The sequence below is a fragment of the Sturnus vulgaris genome, chromosome 1 (genome assembly GCF_052056855.1).
Source record: "Sturnus vulgaris isolate bStuVul1 chromosome 1, bStuVul1.hap1, whole genome shotgun sequence".
NCBI lineage: Eukaryota > Metazoa > Chordata > Aves > Passeriformes > Sturnidae > Sturnus > Sturnus vulgaris.
Window position 1 is genome coordinate 39,704,998 of NC_142243.1, and position 25,923 is coordinate 39,730,920.

The window sequence follows — 25,923 nt, forward strand, 5'->3', positions numbered from 1 at the left end:
TCCTTTCCCTAAAGCATCTGATTCTGGCTGCTGTCAAATAAGAGGTTACTGAACTAAATGTACTATTAATCTGACCCAGTATAGGAATTCCTGTGTTTCTGTGTTTAAAAGCAGGCTTTGTCTGCTGAGGGTTGTCTCTCTGGAATAAACCCTCCATTGGAGGCAAGAGAAAGGAAATGGTTCAGAAGCTTTTACACTGTTGCTATGTAATTTTGTATGCTGTTTTGAAAAACTGTGTCTTTTTTTCCTCCCTCTCCCCTTTTATGTGTATGAATGTTTTAAATTATAAAATTTAGCTTCCCATTTGATGCATTTTCTGTTCAGTAGTACTCAGGACTATCGAGCAACATAATTAGTTAGAATGATGTGCTTTTAAAAATTGAGGGTCAAAGTCTTGGTTGGCTGGTATATGGCTAAATGATGGGTTCTATTCAGGAGAAAATGAGCTGGGTGCCTTCATTGCCACTGGCCAGACCTGCTAATGTTTCTGTTTCTTCTTTAAAAGTGGAGAATTTCTCAAAGGAGTGTGTATTATTATTGTGGGAGTTATTAATCAGAGTTGGTGATGTTCTAGTGAACCGAACTTTCTACCTTCACTCATTTTTGTTGAAGGTCTTTTTATTTTGAAGAGGTTCAGTGAGCAACCAACCTACCTCTGCAGTGAGGTATGTGAAGCAGAGTGCCAAGGAACTGTGTGCATTGGGTTTTTTGCATAAATCTTAAACTGTGTTTCCTTATTTTTCAAAGGCTTAAGAGTGGATGTGACAGTCAGGCTATTTAACTCAGGTTCTTTTAGCACGTCAGATAAAACTGCTTCATGTAGATGCCTTTCAGCTCTCCTTATTGCTTTAAAATGTGCCTTAGAGACATGAGGTACAACTGTGCTTTGTTTCACCCAGAAAAATGTGAGCTTCATATAGGGAGAATGTGTTTCATTTCCTTACCATGTGTCAACAACTGGATCTTAAACCTGTATTTATCAGATGCAGAACTGGTTTTGGAGGATTATCACTAAATCAAATGCTAGGGTGGAATTTATGTTCTCACTATAGTATTTCTCAAATGTTTGTGTTATTCTACTTTTAAGTATTTAGTCTTTGATGCTTAGATCTGACATGCAGGGGCTACATTTTTACATTCCTGTTTGTAGAAGAGGATAGATATTTCTTTCTGTTTCAAACCCCTTATACTCTCATAATAAAGACAATACACTTGATTCTTTTTTTTGTTATTATTAAGGCCCGTCATTACTGTTCAAACACATGCAGGAAAAAGTTGTCATAGCTCACACATGGTAAAACTGTAGTCTAGGTGTATTACTGTGATTACAAAGTGCCTTAGAAGGGAAGAGATCTTATGGTTTTCTTTAACACCTGGACTCCCATTATTACTCTGGAGTATATCTCCTGATTTCTGATATATATTATTAAAAAATTCCCGTATGTTTTTGTCTGGCAAAAACAGGGGCAGAGTGGTTGCACGAATATGAGACCTGGTCCATGTTGTAAATGCAACTGTTTATACAAAATCATGTTCTACAGGGTGCTTTTTCTTGATGATCTTCAATATCTCTTCCATCTCTTGCTATATTAGAACTCTGCATCATTTTTCTTGGAATATTCTTTCATGTGTCATACAGTCAGGTATGTTGCTTGTAATATATCCTTGAATATCTAAATATTCCACACAATTTAGTCACTTTTGACTTTAAATAATTATTTATATAGGCTGAGGGGTTTTTATTCAGCCTCTTGTCACTATGGAACTCTGACAGTGCACAAGGGCTTGGCATTCTTGAAAGGGGCATCTTCACATTGGTCATCAAATTAAGCAGCAGTGACTGTACCCAACCTGGTCATTTTTCTTCCCACTTCTGGTTCCCTCTCCTTCATGAACTTAGATGTGCAGTGTGGAGCAACACGATTCTCTTCATCTCACAGTGATGGACTCCACATTGGGAATTGGAGAGCTGTATGTGTGGAATATCTTCAAGAACTGTGGCTTATGTAAAGAAAGTGACAACCTTTAGAGATGTCACTTATTTTGAGAGATTATTTCCATTAGCTGACATCTTTTATTGCATTCTCTTGCTTATGCATCATTTTGAGGAAACAAATTGTTCTTTCTGCTTATTTTGGATTTGCTTTAGCATATGGTGCTCTGTGACACCCCATATAATGGACAAGTGTTTGAACTTCAGTTGGCACAGACACCATTAGCTGGAGGGAGGATGCAGTTGGGATAATACTGAGGGATGCTCTTGAATCAACATGTATCTTTCAGTCATCTCTGAGTGGACTACTCCACTTAGAGATTTTTTTTACCTGATTATAATCACAAAAGACAGGAATGGATTTTGAATTGCTTTAGCTCAGTAATTGAGACCATTGTTTCGTTTTGGATTTTTTTTGTTTGTTTGTTTCCTTGGGGATTAATTAATTTGCTCACCTAATGTGCGTCTGTTGAAGGAACTTCAGGTGCTGTTAGAAAAGCACTCTCTGTTGTGACATGTCTGGTTTGACTTTCCCAATTCCAAGTTATGCTTTACTTGGCTGCTGGTATTTGCATGGTTAAATCAGATTGTCTTATCAGCCTTGGGCACCCAGCTGGGCTTTCAGGCTTCTCACTCCTCTGTGTTCTTTGTAGTGCATTGCTGTGCTGGATCCTGACTTGTGAGGTGCTGCTGTCCTGAAAATCATGCAGGAAGGAAGAGCCTTGGTAAGATCATTCTGCTACAGTGGAGAAGGGCATTTACCAGACATATAACAAGTGGCATGGAATGCACACCTGCCCAGCTGTCTGGCTCTGGATATCTTTTTTTAGACAATAAATGCAGAGTACCTGGCAAAGTGACTCAGACAGCATAGCCTGGTAAGCAGATGAAGGATGGGTCACTGCAGCAGAGATGGTGCTGTCAGTACCAGGAGATGGGTCTGTGCTGGCTTATACTCAACAGCACACTGGGCTTGACTGCTGTCATTGGGGTAAAGGTGCTGCTGGGAGCTTTGGGAGCACTGCTTCTCATACTGGCTTACATTTATTGATGTGTGTGGGTCGGAGGTTGCAGAAATGAGCATCTTGTTGCCGAGGCTGAGTATCCTTGCTGTTGTTCTACTTGTAGTGGCTCAGAATTGGTTGGAGGCTTGTTGGAAGGAGCCCTGCCTGAACCACACTGTCTTTCCACAGGAGGAGTCATCTTTGGCACTGTTATCCAAGTTTAGCATCTCCTGGGGGATTCCAAATGTTTTTGAGGGCTTTGCTCTTGACCCATGTCTCATGACCTAATTATGAAAATGCTCACTGTTACTTTCTTAAATGTTTTCAAAATTCATTATTTTAATACACTGCTTTGCCAGTGAAGCTGAAAGATTAGTGATCCCAATGCATTCAGAAGCTAAATGCTGTCCTGATAAGTGTTTGATCTGGGTTATGGCTGAAATGCTTAAATATGATAGCAGGTTTGGGCAGGTCTAGGTGCTGCGTGGTGGTGTATTACCTGTCTCCATCCCTAAGGGTCTGCATGCAACTTCTGTCTGCACCATGAATGTGAAGTAATTCAGACTGGTTTCTCTGCCCACAGAAGTGGGAAAGTGGGAACGTTGTCTTGCATTTATCAGTGGAAAGATCCTTTCAGAAAAGGGCTTGTTGGGAATGGTTGCTGTGCAGTTAACTCACACACTTGCTTACTCTGCAATAATACCTTTGTGTTGTATCAGAAGTCCTGCCTTGCAGACTGGCGGGCATGACACAAGTCTCCTTGAATTTTGTCAGTGATTAGGTTCCTCTTAGTTGCTTTTGAATGTGAAATGTAAGGTCATAGTTCATGTTGGTCTTTCTGACAAGGTAATCCATCTGTCCAGCACCTCTAGCAGACAATTCTGGGATATAGATCTTCTGAATGTTAGAATGTGGAAAAGATGTGCTGGTTTTGTGGCTACCGTGATTGATTATTGCACCTCTGTCCTTATGACCTGACTGATAAGATTTTTGCAACATTTTCAGATGATTCAGAGGATGGCTCTGAGGGTGCTTACATGTGCAGTGTTATCTCAGTGTATTATTAGCATTTCACAATTGCTTTATTGGCTCCCTGTTAAGCAAAATATTGACAATAAAAATGCTATTTTTGTTCTGTGATCCATGCTATGGCTTTGTCCCTTCCTAGTTAATGGCTGTGCTTGTTCCTAATTTTGCCACCCTATTGTTCCTGTGACAGGGAGCTACAGAGAACAGAGGTTTTAAAATAGATGTTCATAATCTCCACCAGCCCTCTGGCATATTCTGCTGACCCTCAGGGAGTCTTACTGGGAATATATTGAAACTTGTGGTATCTAATAAGTGAAGGTTCAGGAGCCTGACGTAGACAGCAGAAATGTCGTCTTCTGGGTAAAGTAGGACAGAAGACTCCAATAACTCAGAGGAATTGCAGAACCTTTCAGCAGACAGACTACTAGACTTGACGTATATAACAAAAGGTGATAAATTATGTGTGCTAAGTTATTTTGTGTTAGCACAGCGTCCACACCTCCATGATATTAAGATGATAGATGCACCTCTAGTTCAACAGACTAGTCTTCAGAAACAAAGTTCACAACCAGCGCTTGAACCCTCTTTTTCCCCCTGTTCCACTTGGATCACCGTCCTCACTTGATAAATGGGTGTAGCAGTGATGCAAACTCCTCTATCTCAGAGGAAGTAGAACTTCCAGCCTTGCAGTGCAAAAAAACTGCTAACAGATTGAACCTACCTCCTGAGCATAGTTGTGCCTCCCAGCTCTTGGGGGATTGGGAAATCTATGTTATTTCACAATTCAGGCACAACCTCTACAAAATCCTCTTTCAGGTTTCTCCTACAGCCTCCCGAACAAACATTATTCACTTTTTGAGTGAATCCACATGCTCATCCTAACAATGAGTTTAGATTATTCCAGATAGTAGAATTTTCTTTGCAGTTAAGTGGATTCTTGCAGGATCCTTCTTTGTGTGGCTTATAAAGTGAAGTGTGCTGAGGCAGAACCTTCTGCTGCAGTGCATGTTTTCCAAATTAAACAGAATTTTATTCTCATCTGTTTTTATCTCAGTGGCTCTTGAAGTCTATTTGCTTCTTTGCACAGTGTGTGAAGATCATATACTGCACTGACCCATCAGTGCATTTCCAGGCAGCACATTTGTGCCGTAGTGGGACACAAAAGGATCTGTATTTACTGGTTGTCCAGATACTGAACAAAGTAGAAATTAGAGATGTGGAGCATTTTCTACCTTAATTTGGTGGTGAAAGCAAATCTAATGACAATATTTGCAGTTGTGGCTAGACATCCAGGCTGGATAAATCTGACTACTCGGTTCCATCCTTAGTGGCACTAAAGATATCCTGTCCATGCAGAGGAAGACTACCCAAATGACCTCAGGCAGGGAGAGGATGTGGTACTTTGCTTTATTCTGGTGCTTCTGCTAGTACTAGGACTTCTCAGGAATATACCTCTAAGACTGAACAGAGAGATGGCACTTGTTTCTGTGCTGGGACAGCCATCTCTAGCAATTCAGGAAACTAACAGCGAAGGCTTCAGATCTGAATTGCCCTGATCTTTCCCAGCATAACCCTGTGGGTAATTAACATCACCTACATGGATGCTCAGATAAAGCATAGCCATCAAAACTAATGTTTTCTGCACCTGCCACTCGTAGAGCATTTGATGAATCATTTCCTTGACTCCTGGCTTCTTTGATTGGGGTTTTGAGACCAGTACCAGTAAAAGTTGTCACTGGTGTTGCATGTCATTGTGCTCTTCTTTAAGGAAGTATCTTTTGTCATCCTGTCTCTGCAGTGCATGCTGTGACTGTAGAGTGTTGGCCTCCCAAAGAAATGTACTTTTCTGTCAAGGAACCGCCCTCCAAAGCTGCTTTCCTCTTCAGCTTCTGAGCTGATGAAGTACTCCATTCTTTCAATAACTCCCAGGCCACTGGGATCATTTACTAGGGATCTTCCGTCTGTCACCAAAACAATAACATCACTTGACCCCCTCTTACTGATCTCGGAGGCCTCTTAAAAGTTATAAACAGCCAGTATAAGACCTTTTTAGTAGTTGCAGTGATGTTAAGTGCGGTATTTGCTGTTGGTCACCATGACATGTTTCTCATCAGCTGGAAGGTTAAAGATGAGCATTCTGAGAGCATGCTGGGGAGGCTTCAGATAGATTCCTCACTCCTCCTCACTGTAACGCCACTTGGGAAGTGATTGGCATACTTGTAAATGTCTGCACATCCCATAATATTGGATGACATTACTGAACATAGGCAGCAGGATGTGGTTTTCCTTGCTTACTCAGTCCCCCTTCCCTTGGCCTCCTGTCTCTTTCCAAGAGCTCTTCTCACAAAAGCTTGCTTTGGCTAGGAATCCATGTGATGCTATCTTGTGGTGCCTTGTAGGCAAGGGTAAAAACCAATTAATTGCCAGTTAAGGAGAAGACTTCAGTGGAAGTTTGTGTTTTCTGGACAGGGAGCATATTCCATTCTGAACTTAATTGGAGGTGCTACCTTTCCTTCATGGAAAAGGATCACGGATAGTTGAGTATACTGTCAGTTTAAAGTACTACCTGTTGGCCTGTGTAAATCTTCCCAAATTCTAGAAGTGTGTTGGTGCTTGTTGCAGCTTATCTTTGTTACCTGTGATTCTTTTTCCCTTCTTTGACTTGATGATGAGGGGGGAGCCCAAAGGAGAGGTTCCTTAGTCCTGTCAGTGATTGTATCTTGTCTTCGTAGTTGCCATCTCACATAGAAGCAGCTACGAACAAAACAATCTGACTTGACACATAGGATTGTAAAGGATAATTTGGATTGCTAAATCCAGTCTTGTTTTTCTGAACTGTAGGGAGAAACTGTTCAGGAACACAGGACACCTGCTGAAAAAATGTGGTCAGAGAACTAAAGCAATAGGCACAGCACCTTGAGCGGGAAAAGCTTTGTACTGGAGTTTCTGGTTCTGTGTAACTGGAGGAGCCAACATGCTTTTTAAGAGCTAATTAGCCTGTGCTGTTAAATTGTGGATCATCTGAATTGTGTTTGAGAGAAAGGATTTGTTTTTCCTTTTGAGTTTTGTGGATGGGCAAAAACAAGGAAACAGGTTCAGTCTGCAGAAAAGCCCTGCAACTTTCGTCTGGCAAATCTCTGATTCCCTAAACCTCGGTAGCGCATGGGATAGTCTCTCATGAAGGATATTCTCAGTGTGGAGTTACTGTTTTGCAGCCTTGGAAACACTAATAAGGAACAACAGAGATGACTATGCAAGAACAGAAGTGTTGATTCCATTGAAAGAGCAGTTTTATAGCTTTTAAATTTGGGGAGCATAATAAGTGTACAAATTCACTTAAACTCAGGGAGAAGGAAGCCCAGCTACCTTTCCTTAGATGAAAGAGAACTTTTTTTCTTGACTGTCCTTCAGGATTTTTCGAATGTGACACAGTAAGAAAGGAATGCATTTTGTTACAAAGCAGAGTGTCCCATATACCAGCACAAAATGTATTCAGAGCCCTTTGAATTCTCTGCAGAAAACTGCAAGAGAGTCCCTTACAGAGGTGATTGAAAGCCACTGCACAGGAAATCAACTCCTCATCCTGTACATAAACATGAGCCAATTCTACTATATCTGGCTCTCAGAGCAGTACACACAGTAAATTGTTAACCCCATCACCTGACCTAACCATTTATCTTTACTTCTCAGTACAGTTTTGGCAACTGCTGAGTAATGGAAGAAAGAAACATGGAATGCAGATAGCTGTAGGAGAAGGAAAAAATAAAAGCCAACAACCAACCCCCTGCTCCCTCTCCTCCCAAAAAAACCCCAACCAAGAAACCCAACCACCCCGCACCTCAGTTTCAAACAGCCCTTTAAAGCAGCAAACAACAGGAAAAATTGCCTGATAGAGTGGCAGGATCTTAAATATGGTTAGTATAGAACAGAATTAACATTTCTGTAGAGTAACAGACATCTGAAGCATGGATTTTCAATCCTTCACACCTCTTGGTTGTGTTAGCACAAATAAATTAATAACTCCCCTGAACCTTTGTGGAACAAATAACCATAGTGCCTTTCAGGATTTGAAATGTAAGCTCTGTGTGTTTTTAATGTTAGTTGTTATACATGAAGGTTGGCTGAAGTAGGTTATTCTGCTTATGGAGTATTGTTCCCATATGAGGATTCAAGCTATGTACTCACAGCTGCTGCTCTCCAACATGGACTCTCAGTTCCACTAAAATCAATAGTTGGCACAGCAGGGTACTGTTGTATGGTGTGTAAATAAATGGGTGTCATTGTGTCTCACTTTTTTTTCCCCTTTTCTCCTTTCAGATTTAGATTTGCTCTTTTTCAGGCATGTATCAGTGTGTGTTTGCAATGCAGGAGATTCGAAGCATAGCTGCTTAGGGAGAAAGAAGCTTTTCCCCCCCTCCTTTTTATACTTCCCAATAGGATTTTAAAATAAAGAGCAATTTTATTAATTATATTAATTATCTCTTAACAATGTCAGGGGGAAAAAACCCCAAATAAAACAGAAACCCATTTTGCAAGTGTCAGCTTTATGACAAAAAGGAATTCACAGTCCCCCAGCAGACAGCTATCTTGCATACCAAGATGCAGGAAAAGTGTCATAGTAAGTGTCTCGATTCAGTTACAACAATTTATCTTTCTTCTTTCCATAAGTCTTGCACCTATATTTGAAAATATGTGACAATTGTGGTTATGGGATGTAAGAGCTACAGATCTGCTTTTCAATAAACTGACTTTGAAGTTCTGTTTCATGCATTTTCTTTTTTATTCATGCATCTGGTCATATAGAGTGGTTTACTTTTTTTGGCTGCAGACTTGGCAGATACAAAATGCAGATGTTGTTCTTCTGACTTAAGCTGCTATTTTAAGCTTTTTGGCCAGCGGTTGGAAATTTTAGGTTCAGTTGTTTATTTGCTTATCATCAAAGTGGTTTTTGTCATATAATTCATATATGAGTATTAGCTTTCTGTGTTTACTTTCAGAGTTTGAGATTAAGAGTATGGTCTTTTTTTTACCCTTTACTTTTTTTTGAACCAGCATTCTCTTTTGATTAATAATACAGTAGAATATGTTATGCTTCAGAGAGCATTTATTTGCAAAGACCACCCCCTCCCCAAAAAAAACCCCAACCCAACCAAACACCAGCCCAGCCCTCACGTTGTGCTGCAGTGCTTTCCCTTTAAGAAAACCATATCTCTCTCCAGATGCCTGCATCTCTTTGATACAAAAGGGTACACTAAGTTCCATCTATAAACAGAATCCACTAATTAAGAGTAATTGCTTCGGAGATTGGTACAGACTATTCAGCATCAGATGCATGTTCCTCTCAGATATCCATTAGCCTCTAATAAGATAATGCAGATGTGCCAGTCTGTTTCCTGTTTCCTTCTATTGTACCTTTATTGCCGTATATGGACCAATGGGATGGGCTGAACAATAAGTGGATGTCCTTTTGCTCCCAGAGCCCTTCTCAAAGGAATGTTTGTTATTAGATTGCTTTTTCTGTTTAGTTTCACATCACTATGCTAATAAAGGAAACATAACACTCCAAAGGCTTTTTTTTTTTTTTTTTTTACTTCTGCCACGGTAACTAGTTTATTGTTTAATTAAATCTTGTTGGATAGCCATGAAAACAAAAATGCAACATCTCGCAGTCAGTGAGAACTGGTGCAGAACGGAGTACAGCCTCTTTATGAAATAAAAGTTTCCATGCATTTTTAAGAGTTTAAAGGCAGTGTGGTTATCATGTTACTGGATCTGACTGATTTACACTTGAGTCGTGCTAAATCTGCTGAATTATTCAGTACTGCTGAATGCAACACCATCAGCCAGCATAATAGAAAGCATATGCATAATCAGGGATTTCAATACAAACTATACATTAAATACAGTAAGGGTTCTCAGAACTTGACTTGTTTTGAAAACAGCATTAGAATATGTCTTGAAGCCAGCTAATAAATAAGAACTGTCCCTTGGGAAAAACAAGTAATATATTGTTGAAAGGTTTTATATGCAAAATTTCTCTGAAATTGTTTTTGTTGCTCTGAGAAGAGCAACTTGCCTCTCCTGTCTTACTGCTCAGGCTGCCCTCCCAGTCCAGAGGTTCCTGTTTTAGCCTAAGATTTAAGGGAGGGGCGGGGGGTTTGGAGTTGGCAGGAAAATGGGAAATGAACTTAGAAGAGACTTCCTCTGTGACCCTGGAAACTTTGGGGACAGCAGTGCTGCAGACCAAGGGCTTGGAGAAGCAAATTCCCAAGCGCCCAGCTCTGAGCAGAACATGTCCTGATGTTGGGGTGCCTCTTCTGCTTTCCTGGTTTTGTCCCCCAGTTGTAAAGGAAAAGCAACAGCAGTTTGCTATGGCAGAAGGGTAAGGGATGGCAGATTTAGCTTAGAAGTTTTCTGGATGCTACATCATGGATATCTTAAAATGACTGCTGAATTTCAAACATTACCACAGGTAGGGCAGAACTCCCCATTGACCTTTTCAGAAGTGAGGGAAGAAGAAAAAGACAAAAATCCTGCTTTACTTGCACTGCTGACATCTTAATTCCCTGCTATGGCTAGTGAGAGGGGAAGAAGAGGAATGTGGAATTGGGGTGTTGTTGGCAAAAGGGAGGACAGAGCATAACCTTCCTACTGACACAGATTAATTGGCCAAGCCTCCTGCCTTGGCTTCTTGCCTGTCCAGCTGTTGATGTGCATCAAAGTCACCTGTAACAGTGAAGGGATTTTAGGAATTCAAATAAATCTTATACAAGTGAAAAATTCAGAAGTATAAGTTACCTTACAGTAATACCAAATATTGTTACCAAATGGAAGCTAAATAGCAATATAATGAATGAGGCTCAATACATTTAATATATTGTAGGAGAACTGACAGATGTCTGAAGAGCAAAGCTGTTTTCTGTAGTCAAGCCTATGCAAATTCATGGGAAATTAAGAGACAATTTAAAAAGTTGGGTTACTGTTTATCCAGTAAAATTTAAAGCTTATATGTGAAAATTTGTAGTTTTAAATTTCTGCTCAGCTGCACAAGCACTGAGAAGACATGTGGAAGAGACAGATATACCTGCTGCATTAACTACAGCTGTTAAATATTCTGCTCTGCTCTAGAACTACTGTAGCCTGCTTCCCCTATGGCCATCTGCTTTACCACTGAAGTCAAGTTAATAAAATACCTGTAAAAACCAAAAAGGAGGAGGCATATGTTCTGTCAAAGAAGATCATTGGCCGCTGTTCAATGCAAAGTAGTGCACAGTGTGATCATCTCTTGGTGAACCTTCAAAGGAGCTTTTCTGTATGATCCTATTCCATACTGCTTGTACTCATGAACAGTCACTAAGGAGAAGTCTATGGAAGAGGATTTTCATCATATGCTGAAGAGATCTCTGAAGTGCCTTGGTGACAGCCATTTTCTGAAAATCTTGCCTTCAGCCTCCAGGGCAGAAATCTATGCTGTTGCATCCCATGAATAGGTGGTCATCCACCATCATGGTGACTCTGCAGTCAGTTTGGCTTGCTCCTTCTTGGTTAGTCCTCAGCTGTGGTAGCTGACTCTTCCTGACCCATTTAGGGTAAGCTCATCAGCTGTGGGGCATTTACCATAGCAAGTGACAACAAAGGAAAATCACCTTCACAAAGCTGACACCTGTACAGCCTTTTGAACTATGGTACAGGTTTAGCTAGGCAAAAGAGATGCTTTCACCTTGGAATCACATGCAGCCTAGACATCTGTGGCTGATGTCCAGTGCTAGGTTCTCATCAGTGAGTTCAGGGACGTGAATGTGTCCATCTGGTGATACATTAGTGAAATGTGTCATGGGAGTTGTGCCATAGAACTGGGGTGAATGGGAAAATTGATTGCTGGGTTTCCTGTTCTGCAGCAGTTTCTACTTTGGGATGTCCTCTGCTGTGCAGTGATGAAGGTGATGGGTCTGTAATCTCTGTTAGCAGAGCTGGTGACTGGAAGTTCCTTGGTAACCACAGAACATGAGTGGCATTTGCTTCTTTACAAGAAGCTGGAGTTGCTGATGTATAGTTATCTGCCTACAGTTTGTTCCTTGACCATAGCACAGATGTTCAGCCATGTGGACAGTCTGGTGCTCCCGAGGGACACAGCTTGGAGTCAAATGATGCACTCTTTAGAGTATCATGACTCTTACACTGTCTTCTCCTTCTGCCTATGAAAAGTAAATTTCTGCAGAACTCTGAAGAGGAACAAGTTCTGAAGGCTTATCTCTAGCTCAGCTATCTGTAGGAAATTTCTGGCCATGAGTGGTGAAAGGAAGGTGATTTTTGAGTAAGGCAAGAAAAGCTTACTTTCACGTAGTAATTTCAGTTTATAATTACGTCTCATGTAAAATTATGAACACACAAAAATATAGGACTGTTTTGCAAAGCCTACTTTTGGCACTGTTAAATATGTGTATTTGTATACTGAAGAGCTATAACACCGTTGTATTCTGTCACCACTGGCTTCATCACTGATCATGTTCCTTTAGTAACGAAGAAGTGACCAAAGAGTTTTCCTGAGTGCCTTTTTCCCCCCTCTGTCCTGAAGGAGTTGCTTTTTTCTTAATATTTTTCACTTAAATATGCAAATATATCTGATGTGGTTCTGGGAACTTTTTAAGTTATGATGAGCTCTGCATTTTTCTGGCTAATAGAAATATAATTGAAGGCATTAGATAGTTTTATAAGATGAATTTTATTTCCAAAGCCCCACATAATTTAAAAATAGATGACCTTGTTCTGTGTTTAATTTAATGCACACATTTTTAGGGCTGGTATTCATCAGCATCCCTCTCCTGTTCTTTTTTTTGCAAACTCTTAGAAATGTGGTATTTTTGCCAGCTTTTGTGGAATTGCTTTATAAAACTTCACGTGTTCCTTTGATACTCGACTTTCCTTGTCTCTTAAGCTTCGTAAAGCCTTAGCTAGGTACAGCAGGCACCAGCGATGGTTCGTCTCATTCTGTGTTGTTAGTGAGTCACTGTGTTTGAGCTGCTGGGGCTCCCTCAAAAGACCTGCCTGGTTTCACTGGTCTCCAGGCATTTCCTGGACCTCCAGCTCAGCTTGGCCAGCAGCTGTGCCTTCGCTTGCTGTATCCCTTCTTACAGCCTCGTCTCTGCGTACGTTTGCCTCCATTAACATTAAAGGCATTTCGTGTATAATTTACACAGTTACCAAACACTTATGAGCTACATTTCAGCTATCCCCAAGCAGACTGCACTCGGCAGAAGCTGCTGTCTGATGACATGCACAGCTGGTAACCTTTGCTGGTATTCCACACAGAGCAGGAACACTCGGCTGCTCTCTGACAGGCAAACATATGCATCTGAGTTGGTGTTTTTTCTTTTTTCTCCTTGCTCATTTGAATTCTTACCGACAACTGGTGCGCTGAGTAGCAGCAGTGATAGTCAGTATTGCGTTGTCACAGTTTTCCTACTCTGGCGTCAGTTTTGCTTTGTGACCTTGACACGTCTTTTCACCGCTCCTTTATTTTCCCACCCAAAAGTCCTCTTGCCTTTGGTTTCAGGCTATAATTTCAAAGAATTACAGATAAAAGTGCTATATAGTGGTGGATGTGGTTACTGATCACTGACTGTGGCAAATACAAGGGTGTAGTACGCTGTCTCAGGAAACAAAGCCTTAGGCAGCCATGGACTGCCTTACTTTTGGGTGGCTGAGTTTACTCTGTGGCTCCTACTGTCTTCCTTCTACACTATGTGTTGGAGGAGATGAGTAAACTCCTCGTGCAGGAGCTGGCTGCAGCACTCACTGGCTTTTGCCTTGAGCACTGCATGAGTAGCGACAGGAGCAGTTGTTTGCAATACGGAGCAGTCGCAGCCTTCCCAGTACTGTATGTCTCAAGACACCAGTAGCACTTACTGGTGTGGCACCAGCAGGTTGATTCACCACCAGCTATTTGTTGTACCTAGACTTGCACTGCTATTGTGGGAGCCAATTTCATGGGAATATCACAAGAAGTGTCCTGTTCTCAGTCTGAGGCTTTTGGTACAGAGCCTGAAAAAATGAGGACCCCTTGAAAGTTGGCAGCTGTTTGGGTGAAACACTGAGGAAGGTGTGTGAAGCTCAGGATGACTTTGAAGATGGTGGTCATGAGAGCCAGAAAGTTCCCTAGCAGAGCACAGGAGCAGTATATTGCAGTGTATTGACTCATGTCACTCACTCTCCCAGATTATGAAATAATGGGTGCTTGTTTGTTTGGGCAGTTCCCTGTACCCCTCAAAATTTTGAGGGGAAAAAAAAAAAAAAAAAAAAGAGTAAACCATTAGTGAGGTGTTTCGGAAGGGATAATAAATTAACTATTCTTTGTGAAAATAGCCATTATTAAAGCATTTACTGCTTTAACAGCTCAACCCAAAATCACCCTCAGACACATGATCAGTGAGTGCCCTGCCTCAGCCATGGCACTGAAGGAAGTTGAGACCCTCCTCAGTGCCAATCCCTCTGTAGCTTTTAGGGAGACATTGAAAACTTTCATACACAGGGAAATGTTTCAGAAGTTGATTCCCCCCCCCGCCCCCCCCAGCATCAATATTTCAGGTAATTATTGATGCATTGGTTTTAAATCTGGAAGCTTTCACAGCAAGACTGTGTCACATCAGAAATAGCTTTTGGTGTTGCTCATCGTGCAGGGAAATCAGCTTAACTGGTGTTCTGCTGTTAACTTCAGTAATAGGGTGAGTGTTTTACCCCTAGGTAAATATCAAACTGACCTCATGGGATACTGATAAATAAATTTTAACTTAACAAAAGTTGGAATGAGAAAAAAAGGTTCTTTTATGTGCGTATTTAAAAAATATGTATATTTTAATCAATATATTGTTTTCTTCCCCCAGACTGTGTCAGTATGCATCTGTAGAAAGCAACTGTGCTCCCAGGGAAACATTTGCATAAGCAACTGAACTGCACCCTAATACCAGAGTAAGAAGACTTTCTATCCACAGTCTGCAGAGCAAGGATGTCCTAGAAGAGAGAACAGTAGGAAGCAGTGATGAAATACAGGATGGACCTGATCTAGTGAATTACCTTTTCATCATCACGCAATCCAGCTTAAGCTGTACCTTCAGGCTTGGCAGTCCTCATCATTCATAATTTGAGAGATCTAATTTGCTGGCCTGGAGTGATGCAACAGAATATTTGTCCACTGTGAGGTGTTAACATGACAACCAGTAGCCGCACATGTCCAGTACCGGCCGTGAATGGACATATGACTCACTATCCAGCAGCACCATATCCCTTACTTTTTCCTCCAGTCATTGGTGGACTGTCACTACCTTCCCTCCATGGACTCCAGAGTCACCCACCAACCAGTGGATGCAGCACCCCGTCACCTGCAAGTAAGTGCTTGGTATTAATACCTTTTATTGACCAGCTCTCCTGTAATAAAGACTGAGCATGTTCATTCTGAAATTATATCAAGAGTGATTGCAGTTGCTCATCTATGATGTATTTTACTTGGGCAAAGAGCATGCATTTATTTTGAAATACCATTTTCACTTCCTCTTGTTTTTATAAATATAAACAGGCAACTGTATGGCATGCTAAAGCTATAGAAACCAAGAGTGACAAAACTTGCTATGCATTTTAGTATATCCTGCATTATTATATTAGCTGCAGAACCCAGTGTTGCTTTTAAAGAAAAATTGACCTTTTTGTAATCATGATACCTCAGTATAGTATTCTCTGAAGTTCCACAGTTATTAAAACTGCTTTCGTTTTCTTCCATAAGTAACTGTTTTCTTCATGTGCAGCTTCTGAAGAGCAGTGGACAGCTGGTAGCTGTGAGCTGTCTGTGGGTGCAGAATGAGCCCTTGAGTCTGTGGTTGAGTTTCTATTGTGGTTTAACCCCAGATAGCAACCAACTATTGCACAGCTGCTCTCTCACATCTCCTTTCCCCTGTAGTGGGGTGAGGAAGAGTATCAAGGGTCAAAAAGGTAAAACCCATAGTTTAACCCCAAGTTAATATTGAAATAAGATATAATGTAAGAATAGTTGTAATCAGAAGGGAGGCAACAAAAAGAGAGAGAGAAGTAAAGCCCAGGAGAGACAAGAGATATCACTACAGTTGTTCACCACCTGCTGACTGCTGCCCAGCCAGTCCATGAGCAGCCATCAGAAGCTCCTGGCCACTTCCCCCCACTTTATATACTGGGGATGGCATTTTACCTCATGGAATATCCCTTGGGCCTGTTTGGGTCAGCTGTCCTGGCCGTGCTCCCTCCCAGCTCCTTGTGCACCTCCTCACTGTTAGAGCATGGAAAAATGAAAGGCTCTTGACTTAGAGTAAACACTACTTAACACAGTGATGTTTTGTTAGTTTAGTTTAGTTAGTGATGTTTAGTTGTTGCTATCAACATTATTCTCATACTCAGCCCCAAAACCACAGCACTCTACCTGCTTCTAGGAAGAAAATTAACTCTTCCAGCAGAAACCAGGACAGTCCTACATGCAGCACTGCTGAGTGTATTTGCTGGGCAAGGCTTTTTCTTTGCCTTATGACAAGTATGATTTTTTCTTGGTCTTAGTTTTGTATATGTTTAAGTGGCTCCAAACAAAGCTGTCCCAGGTATAAACTTTCTAAGTAGGATCACTTAGACAAGACGAATGTCTGGAGGTCTTTGCACTGAGTGACTGTATTTATCACTCAGGAAACACAGATGGATTCAGCTTTGCAGATCAGTTTGTTGTTGAAGGTGCTTGTCTATAAATCCATTACTGCAACTGTTGGATATGAGAAGTCTTGACTAAACAGCATATGTGTAGAACAAAGCACTTTCTACTAAAAGAAAAGGTGACATGTTGTAGCAGTGTACCTGGTATATCTTTCAGAGAGTTCTTTACAGAAATCTCAAAAAGTTTCAGCACCAAACTTAAATGGGAAATCACAGTGAAGACAGTACTTCTGAAGAGTAAAGTTGTAGGTTTTGTGCTGCTTGATACTAATTCTGGCATCATGTCTCACATACACATACTGGAATGCTGTGCAGTCTTGAAGTAAATTATGGGGCGTTTTTTTGTTTGGTTTTTCTTTTTGCTTGTTTGTGGTTTTGTGTTTGTTTATTTTTTCCATTTGTGTGGACAGTTTTCATCCAGTCACATATGTGAAGAAGTATAATTGAGTTAGGTTTTTATTTGCCCTGTTTTATTGCAGGGTGTTTGTCTTTATTGGAGATGAAAAACAAAACAGCCAGAAGGCCTACAAGTAACTTAAATTTTCCAATCCTATTAGAAAATATCCTGGTTGATTATCAGATTACCATCCTGAATTTACCCCGCACTACTTCAGAAATACTCACCTGCTGAAGAAATAGTTTTGTTAGTAAATGAGAACGTTTTCGGAGGCATAGATTGGTAAATACCAAAATTATATGATCAGCAATGCAGTTTTTCTTTACTATGAATTATTCCTGTGGAATTAAGACTGTGTTGTGGATGCATTATTAATGATTTGTAAATCAGTCAGTGCTCAGCCTCTCAGAAAAGTACTGCTTAGTATGAATTTCTGTCAGTATGCAAAATAAGTGGCTACTTCTAAATCTTGGGATTTGTGTCTTTATGCCCTGGTCTCGACATTTTCAGGTCAGTTTTTTTGTGGAGGTGCTTTCCAGCACTGTGTCTCTGTGACTGAGCACAAAAGCCTGGCAGCTGTTGTGCATAGCTCAAGGCAATAGTGTTTGCAAATACCTGCTAAAATTGGCGAGATAGGAAGGAGGATTACTTGAATGAGAATTTTTTTTGAGACACAGTCCACTGCAGCATGACTCTTCTGGTTTGTACTACTCTGTTTTCATACCTGTACTGTCAACACTCAGTCTGTAGACTTCTGATTCTGGAACTTCGAGATTATATCACTGGATTTATGGAGACAAGTTCTTGGAAGCATGAAGGTTGAGCTTTGGGCTGTATTTCAGGGTTCTGTTCTCCATTGTAGATTTTGTTTGTTTATTTGTTTGTTTTCCCAATGAAACCACCCATAGGCCAAAGTCAGTATGATTGATGGTCTCTATTAAAGTTAGAATTTATACTGTGTGGTGGAATAATACAGAACTCTCTTGCAAAGACCTGAAAAAATTAAAGGTTGGCCAAACCAGTGTTCTTTACATACTTAAAACTATTGTGCTATTTATCTTCCATATTTTCTTCATTCCTGTAAATTCTAATAGAAATTATTTTACATAACAGAAATGTTATAAAGATCTCTTTAATCTTTTTAAAACCATGCTGTTCAACACCTTTTGTTCAAAGTTAGCGCCATTTGAGCTTTTGTATTAATGCCTTGTTTTATTTTGTTCTGTCTTCATTTTAGACTTTTAATGATGGCAGAATAACCTTATATCAAGTTCCATTAAGTTATCCTAATCTACAGTTGAAGCAGGTATCTCCAGTCCCATTAAACAGACAACAGTACATCTTAGACACATGAATTGTGTGAGCACAAGGGGCTTGCCATAAATGCTCAGGATGCAGTGATTTAGTTTCATTGATGTTAATAATGCTGTTGCCTCTGTGACCTGTGACTCGGCTTCTGTTTTTATACTGAGATACATAGTGCAAAATACTTCATAATTGGAGGTCTGGTCGCAGTGCTAGAGAGGTCAGAGGATGAAAAAACCCACTTCTGTGGGTACGTGAGCGATGCATTAGCACCGAGCGAGACCACGGTCAGGAGGATCGTTACTTTTGTGAAGCCGGATTGATTTACCTACTGCTGTGTTACCCCGTGGAGCACAGAGCAGACATCTTCACTCTGACATCAGGTGGCACTCAGGCTTCCCTGGCCACATTAATGAATGAGGAATTTCTTCTACACAGCAGAGATGGTTTCAGGAGGTTACTGCTTAGCTCATTTAGAAATAGTGAAAGAAGGCAAAATTGGGAGCATTCTTGTGCTTTTTGGGTCATGCACCAGCCTGTCGTAGACTAAGAGGTTTTGGTTCTTTGCCAGACTGGGAGCAGCTGTGGGAAATGGGCAAAAGTCCTGCAGAGCCTGACACGTTTGCAGTAAAAAAATCATAGAACACTTGTGAAATATTTTGGAGAGGAATAAATAAATATGGGCAAATATTGTTACTTGACATTTTATTAAAGTAAAAACACCTTAGATTCAGGTGAGTAGCAGTCACACAATTCTTGTGTCTGAGTGGCATTGCTCTCCATCAGCCCTGGAAGAAGGGTCAGGGCCCATCTGACCATCATGAGACCTAATGCTGCTGCCAGAGGTCAGTAAGGTGACTGTCACAACGTGAGGATACCAGCTTTAGAAGAGTTTACCTTCTTTATAAAACATCTGTTGTGGCTGTAACGAGCACATTTTAAATTCTGGAAAAAGATTAGTTATAAAAATTAGTCTTACAAAAAAACCCCAGACTCCAAGAAAACCCCCCTAACCAAGAGAACCACCACCTGATATCTGAGAAGGAAGGTATGTAAAAGCTGCACAGATCATTGTAGTATATCCATGGAGTTGAAAACTGGTGAGGAAAGTGCTACTTTTATGTTTTGGCTGACGGAACTGCAAGGCACACAGCAACGTTGCAGTTTCACAAGCAAAATCAGCTTGGGGAAGATGAAGCCCTGCTGGTTGTTTGTAGAGTATCTTTGCAAGACTGGTTCCTGTAACATAACTTCACCAGAATGAATTTTACAGGATTAGTTTAACATGGCTAGATACCACTACATAACAAAGCCAGTTGGTGTGAGCTGGAGGAAAAAGCTTAATCTGAGCTAATGCTGTGATGAAAGGAATCCCTGAGTGTATACTAGATCAAATTTAAAAAGGGTCTGGACAGTAACCACAGTGGGAGCCACTAAATAATAAAACACTTTGTTTGGCAGTTGTTCCCTTTCTGTTTGGATTGAGCATCTGCTTGAACCGAGGTGATTTGTGTAGCCCATGGCATTTGGTGGGAGCACCCCCATATTCTACCTCTGACCCCTGCCCTACATTTTGGTCCTCAGGCTGCCAAGGTGAGCCTTCGAATCCCTGATATCTCCCCTTCTATTTCTTGTAAGAGAGGAATAGGAGTAGCTTGATAAGGGGCAGGGAAGAGCAGTCAGTCTGATACAAGAATGTCCTGGAATTTATGTAAACTTAGTAAGGTTGCTTCATCCAGATAGCTTGGAAAAAAGTAATCTGAATGTGTTATTTAGAGGACTGCTGGGATGCCATGGAGAAAATTCCATATTAAGGTCACTCATTGTATTTCAGCCAAGCTTTTCTATTATTTTCTGTCTGGGGCCTTTTAAAAGTGTATTGTAAAGAATAAAGAACTTCATGTTCTGTTTTGTGTAAGTCTTCGAAATATGAGAAAATGTATGCAAAGTAAGATCATCTGAGCAACTCGATGAGGTAGAAAGGAAGTACCTACAGCATTATTTCTGGGTTGTGCAATGTAAATACTAATTATTTTATTTAGAAGTCAGTATTACATACCAGGTTTTTCAGACATACTCTGGACAGGCAGATTGTTGTTTTGGGCATTGTTTTCTGATGGAATGGTTTTTCCTCCCATTAATGCAATTATTTACTACTTGAACTTAATCTTAAAGATTGCTTGCTTTTTTTTCCCCCCCCCTCCCTGGGAAATGGATTTTCCACTGGTATAATTTAAAAAGTACAGTTAAATCCAGTGTAACTGGTATAGTACTGCAAGATATTTTTGCCAGCCCCACCCGTTGCAGGAATTCATTTACTTTTCCAGTCCTGTTGTTAATCATTTTATTGACACAGAAAGTCCTCCCAAAAGCACTCTTTGGCAGATTGCATTAAATATGAATAGCAGATATTCATTACGATGTGTTGCCCCCAAGAGAACTCTAAACTATCTGCACTACTCATGAGCAGGCAAATACACTAATTCTCCAGCTATTCAAATTATTTTCAAATAGTTTAGTGTGTCTCTAATAAAAACAAGAATGTCTCTGTTTCCCTTAATTACTCGGAAGGTCAAGGACTCCCACATCTCACTTTACTTCACAAAATGGGGAATAATCCTGTTGGAGATTGGAGTATGGTTAGTACATGATGGATTTTCTTCCATTGGCATAGATACTGAGGCAAGTGCTGTCTATAATGGACTGAAAAAAAAACCTCTCATCACTCTTTGGCATTCTGGAATTATCTAAAATAGTATTATAATAGTTATATTGAATTAGGAAAAAAAATACATTAATTAACCTTGTTTGATTATGTTGTTTGACTTTTTTTTTTTCCACAGTGTCTAATCTTAGTGTAGCTGTCTCCCTTTTTTCCAGTCCCATCTCCCTGGGAAAGCTTGCTGTGTGGTCATTTACATGTATCTGCAATTAACAGATGACTTTCAATGTACCTATTCAGTGCATGTGTTGTCCATCGCTTTTGGAAAGACAGAACATGTGTTTGCATTCACAAAGAGGGGGGTAAACAGAACATGAATCTCAGATTTCTTAGCCTCAGTCAATGTTGCCTCATGCTGTCAAGTTTAAGGAACAATGTCCAGATACTCTGCAGATACCACTCATGACCCTGGAAATCACCATTTCTTTTCATGTCTTTCTTTATGTCATGTTGTGGATTTTTTCCTGGTGAAGCTCTTTATGCAGCTTGAAACCATCTATGCTTTGATTATAAAAACTATGTTACACTGTCATTTTCGGATTCTAGTTGATCTGAAACTATTAAAAATTTAAACTTGCATGTTCACGTTAGAGCTTCTTTTTCAGTATTGCCACTTTCAAATAAACGAGGGGCTCCTCCCTACTCGGTGCAGCTGGTGACTCCTGCCACACCACTGCCCTGCCAGGGTGAGTCCTCAGCACCCTGTGGATGCAGCCCACTTCAGATTTTAGTGGGCAGCATGCTCATCTGTGAGAAATCAGCCTGGGTGTGTATGGACAGGAATTTGCTTCCTGGGAGGAAGCCAAATTTAGAAATTTTCTGGTCTGGCAGAGAAAGTGTGTGGTGCAGTGCTGGCATGTGCTCCATAATGGCTCTGTGCATCCCTCATAGACATGCTGTAGTCTGAAGGAGCCTGGTGTTTGGAAGTCAAGCAGGAGCTATTAGAGAATTGCTCCTTCCCTCCTTTATGGGCCCCAAAGCAGGGAAATTCCCCAACAAAATACCTTCTCACCTAAGGCTGGAAATACATTCATGCAGTATTGAATGACCTTCTCCTCTGCTCTGGCTCAACAAGAATAACACCCAGTAGCTCCCAGTATTGGGGATGTCAGGAATGAAGAGTGAAGGGCTTGTTGCATTCCCCCATTGTTGGTTCATTTGGGGTGACTCCTCTGTTGCCCCTCCACCCAGTGATGGTGTGTGTGGTGTCGGTTTTACCATCCCACTATGTGTTCAAAAGGAATGTAATGCCAAGCTTTGGGTTTGGCAAGGTGGCAGCACCCAGAGATATTTCAATGTCTTATGTGTTTCCAATCTAAATCAATAGGTGCAATCTTCTGAAATTGTAATAGTGTGATAATTCATGATACTAGAAGTCAACATAAGCTTTTGATTTGCCAGCTTTCTGTCTGAAGATGTATGCTTAGCAGCTAATAATGTCATTTTAGCTATGTGAGGAGAGTTTCATTCAGTCAAGTTGCTGTATTCAAAAGGCAGGTCACTGTGTGGAGTGGATTGGGGAGGGATTTTGTAAATACAATTTTTTTTTTGTGAGCCAAAATGGGCCTTTTATTTTGCCTCAGTGCTGGCCTCGGTAAGACTTTCCTCATTTAGTCTACTTGAATTGTGAGTTTGTGTTTACTGTGTTTTTTGCAATATGTGGTGTTTAATTGGGAAGTTCTATTTAAGATTCGGACAGGGACAGATTTGTCTTCAGGAGAGATCAATTTATGGTTTTCCTCAGGTAGAATACCTTCCCCTTTTGCCTATTTAGGGAATATGGGGAACAAATCATGTTATGTGGACTTTTCAGCTGTATCAATGACAACATGTTTCCCATTTTAAGTGATAAATACCCACCCTATCTGATGAGCCCTGAAAGGGCAGGGAATCCTTTTTCCCTTCCTTTGTCCTTCAGTGCTCTGTTTCCTTTCTTACTACCCAGAATAGGCCTACATCAGTAATATTCATAAATGATTTACAAAAGTAATTCCTGTGTAATAGCTTGGGACGTCAAGATTTTATGATGCTGCCAGATGTGCTATCAAACAAAATTATCTGGTTCAAAAAACTTGTGATAAATCTAGTCAGGGAAAATTCCCCAGGGCAGACTCACCCTCTGCAAAAGTAACTATATCTCATAAAATTGTTAGATTTGCCTTTACCACATGTTTGAAATCAGACTTAAAGCAACAATTTTATTCATGTCAAAACTTAGGTTTGGTATAAACTAACAAACAGGAAGGACTGGCCTTAAGCAACAGAAAACTCTTTTCCTTTCAAAACACCACGCACACTCAGAGGAAATGTCAGAGTAAATATCAGAAATATTCGGAAAACCAGAACCTGCATCCCTAAGATACTCAACTGTTTTGTCTAGATAATGCATTTTTAGAAAGCAGTCATACCCTAAATATAGTGGGTCTCACCAGGGTTGGGCTGTTGAGCTCCTGATGGCTGTGTCTGAGTACTCTGGGGTTGTGCAGTGAGCAACATGCCCAGCATCTTCCCTGTGTGTTTGATGCTTCATGGTCTGAGTCAGGGAAAGTGTGTTGATAGCGAGGTGTGTGTTTTGGCTGAGAGTTTGGGTTTTGAAGGAGGGGAAGTGCTGGAAAGGCACTGGAAGTCCCTGTGTGGCCATGCCTCGATATTGGGGAAGGTTGGACAAAGGCAATGTGCCCTTGGCTTAGCTCCACAATTTTATGGTAATCCTCACTTCTCAGGAAAGCCTGCAAGGATGTTTAGGTGCCTGCAAAAACAAACCTCAGAGGTTTAAGTACTTCAGTTATGACAAAGGAGCAAAAGGTTTTTTAGCATGATTTTCATCTCATAGTTCAAGGTGTTTGGGAGAGGGGCTGGAAGTCATGACTCGCTTCTGGGAACATCTGAAATGCTGAGTTCAGGTGATGGAAGAGTTTGGTTCAGCATTTCTTGGAAGGCTAGAGCAGAAGAGGAGAGGTGGGTCTGGAGGTTTGTGATGTGCCATGTCTCTGGGGAACGTGCTTCTGCTTTTGGAGTACTCTGAGATATCCCCAGGCTCTGTGTTCCATTAGACAACACACTTACTGAAGCTTACAGCTTCAGTTAAGATGGAAGTCAGGTCATTCATGCACTTGATAGGTGTGGACCTCTAGGTAGAGCTTTGTGTTTGCAATTTTTCAGTGCTGAAGGCCAGTCAAATTTGATTTAACCTCAGCATTAGCTTTTCCTGAATGTCATATGTTTCAATCTGAGACTTGTACTAAGGTTGATACTCAACTTTTTTTAAGAAATGTGAACTGAAAGAAATTAAGATGGGCGAAAAAAAAAACAGAAATACTGTGGAAAACTTAGAAAAATACTTACCTCATCCTTTTAAGGATGGATTTCCTCATCCTTTCTACAGGTGGATTCAGACCCCAGCCTGACCACACAGCTCCTTGCAAGAGCTGTGAACACTCTACCTGTGGTCACAACTTCAGATAATTTTTTCCTGTATGTGTGTAAAAACTGTGTAATTGATTCTTAGAAAATAAGGCCTTGATCTCTCAGCTAGATCAGTAAGAGTAGATAGCATTCACTCCTTAAATTTATACCTAATAAGATGCTTTTCAAAAGCTGTCTTTTACTAAAGAGGTATTTTGATATTCACAGTAATGTAGATAATATTTCTGAGATAATGGAGGGGCAAAATGTAGGCTTATGCAGTTCTCCTTTCTCAAAGTTAAAAGTTTTCAGAAGCTTCATAACACAACATAGCTAACTAGAACCCTTTATAACCTGTGATGTTTTTTCCAGTCAATTTTTAAAAATACCCAGAAGTTAGTTTCAATGAAGGATATGCCAAAAGTCCTTTAAATACAGCTGTAATAGCATCACTTTTTCCTCTCTGTATTTAAAAATAAGAAGAAAGGCATTCTTTACCAGTTCCAAATACTCCAGGGAAGGAAGGTGGTGTCCTATGGCTGCTCTGTGCAGCCTGCAGCTGTTACCAGAGGTTCTGCCCAAAAACCCCTGGGCTCTAATAAACTGCAACTGTATTTGAGGGAGAAAAAAACTTGGCTTCCTTTTAAGATTGAAAGCATCCAAGCCAACAGCCAGAGTGCTGTCCTCACAATCAGGTCCCTGTCAGTGGAAAACACAGCGCAATTTCCTGTGCACTCTTTATTTCAGCTGGGTACCATGGAACGCAGCATCAGACGGGGCAATACCTGCCCTTCTACAGCAGAGCCAATGGAAATCCCCATCCTTTCTATCCTTATTGCCTTCCTATCCTCATTCCTCCCAGCCACCAAGCGATACTTGATCGAGGGTAATGATCCTGGAGAGAGAAGCACAGACGTTCGTCTAGAGCCCTGAAACGAGGCCATGCTGTAAATCTGCGGTTTTTGGGAGAATCCCCATGCATACCAGCACTACCTAAAAGCTATCGGCAAAGGCACTTGGCGGGAAGTGGAACTGTATCATGTAAAGAAGTCTGTGTATTATATACTACTTTTGCATAGCAATTCCAGGATCAGGAGCTCTGTTATTTGAGAAATTGAATCCTGCGAGAATCATTAAAAGTACAGAAATAGTGATGTCATTACAAAATTAACTGGCTATAAACCCATAGGGTGACATGTCGATTCATAAAGGGAATAGCAAAACATAATGCAGGGCACATCTGCTGCTCTGATTCCTGCAGAACCATCAGCCTATTGGTATCTGCAGACCACTTGAAATTGAACATCTGTTAGAAGTACTCAAAAAAGCAGCAGGAGAACTTGAACACCTT

At 40.7% G+C, this 25,923-nt stretch overlaps 1 protein-coding gene across 6 annotated transcripts in view; it reads left to right on the forward strand.

Moving 5' to 3' along the window:
* RARB (retinoic acid receptor beta) overlaps positions 1-25,923 on the forward strand; it is a 319,234-nt gene that overhangs the window by 113,237 nt on the left and 180,074 nt on the right. For 5 of the 6 annotated variants that reach the window (XM_088164196.1, XM_088164223.1, XM_088164219.1 and 2 more), the window contains exon 3: positions 14,907-15,407. In XM_088164196.1, coding sequence (XP_088020322.1) covers positions 15,230-15,407 — 178 coding nt within the window. In that variant the 5' untranslated portion in view covers positions 14,907-15,229. Of the gene's footprint in view, positions 1-2,646; positions 2,719-14,906; positions 15,408-25,923 lie in introns of all 6 variants that reach the window. The other variant, XM_088164204.1, reaches the window with a different exon arrangement.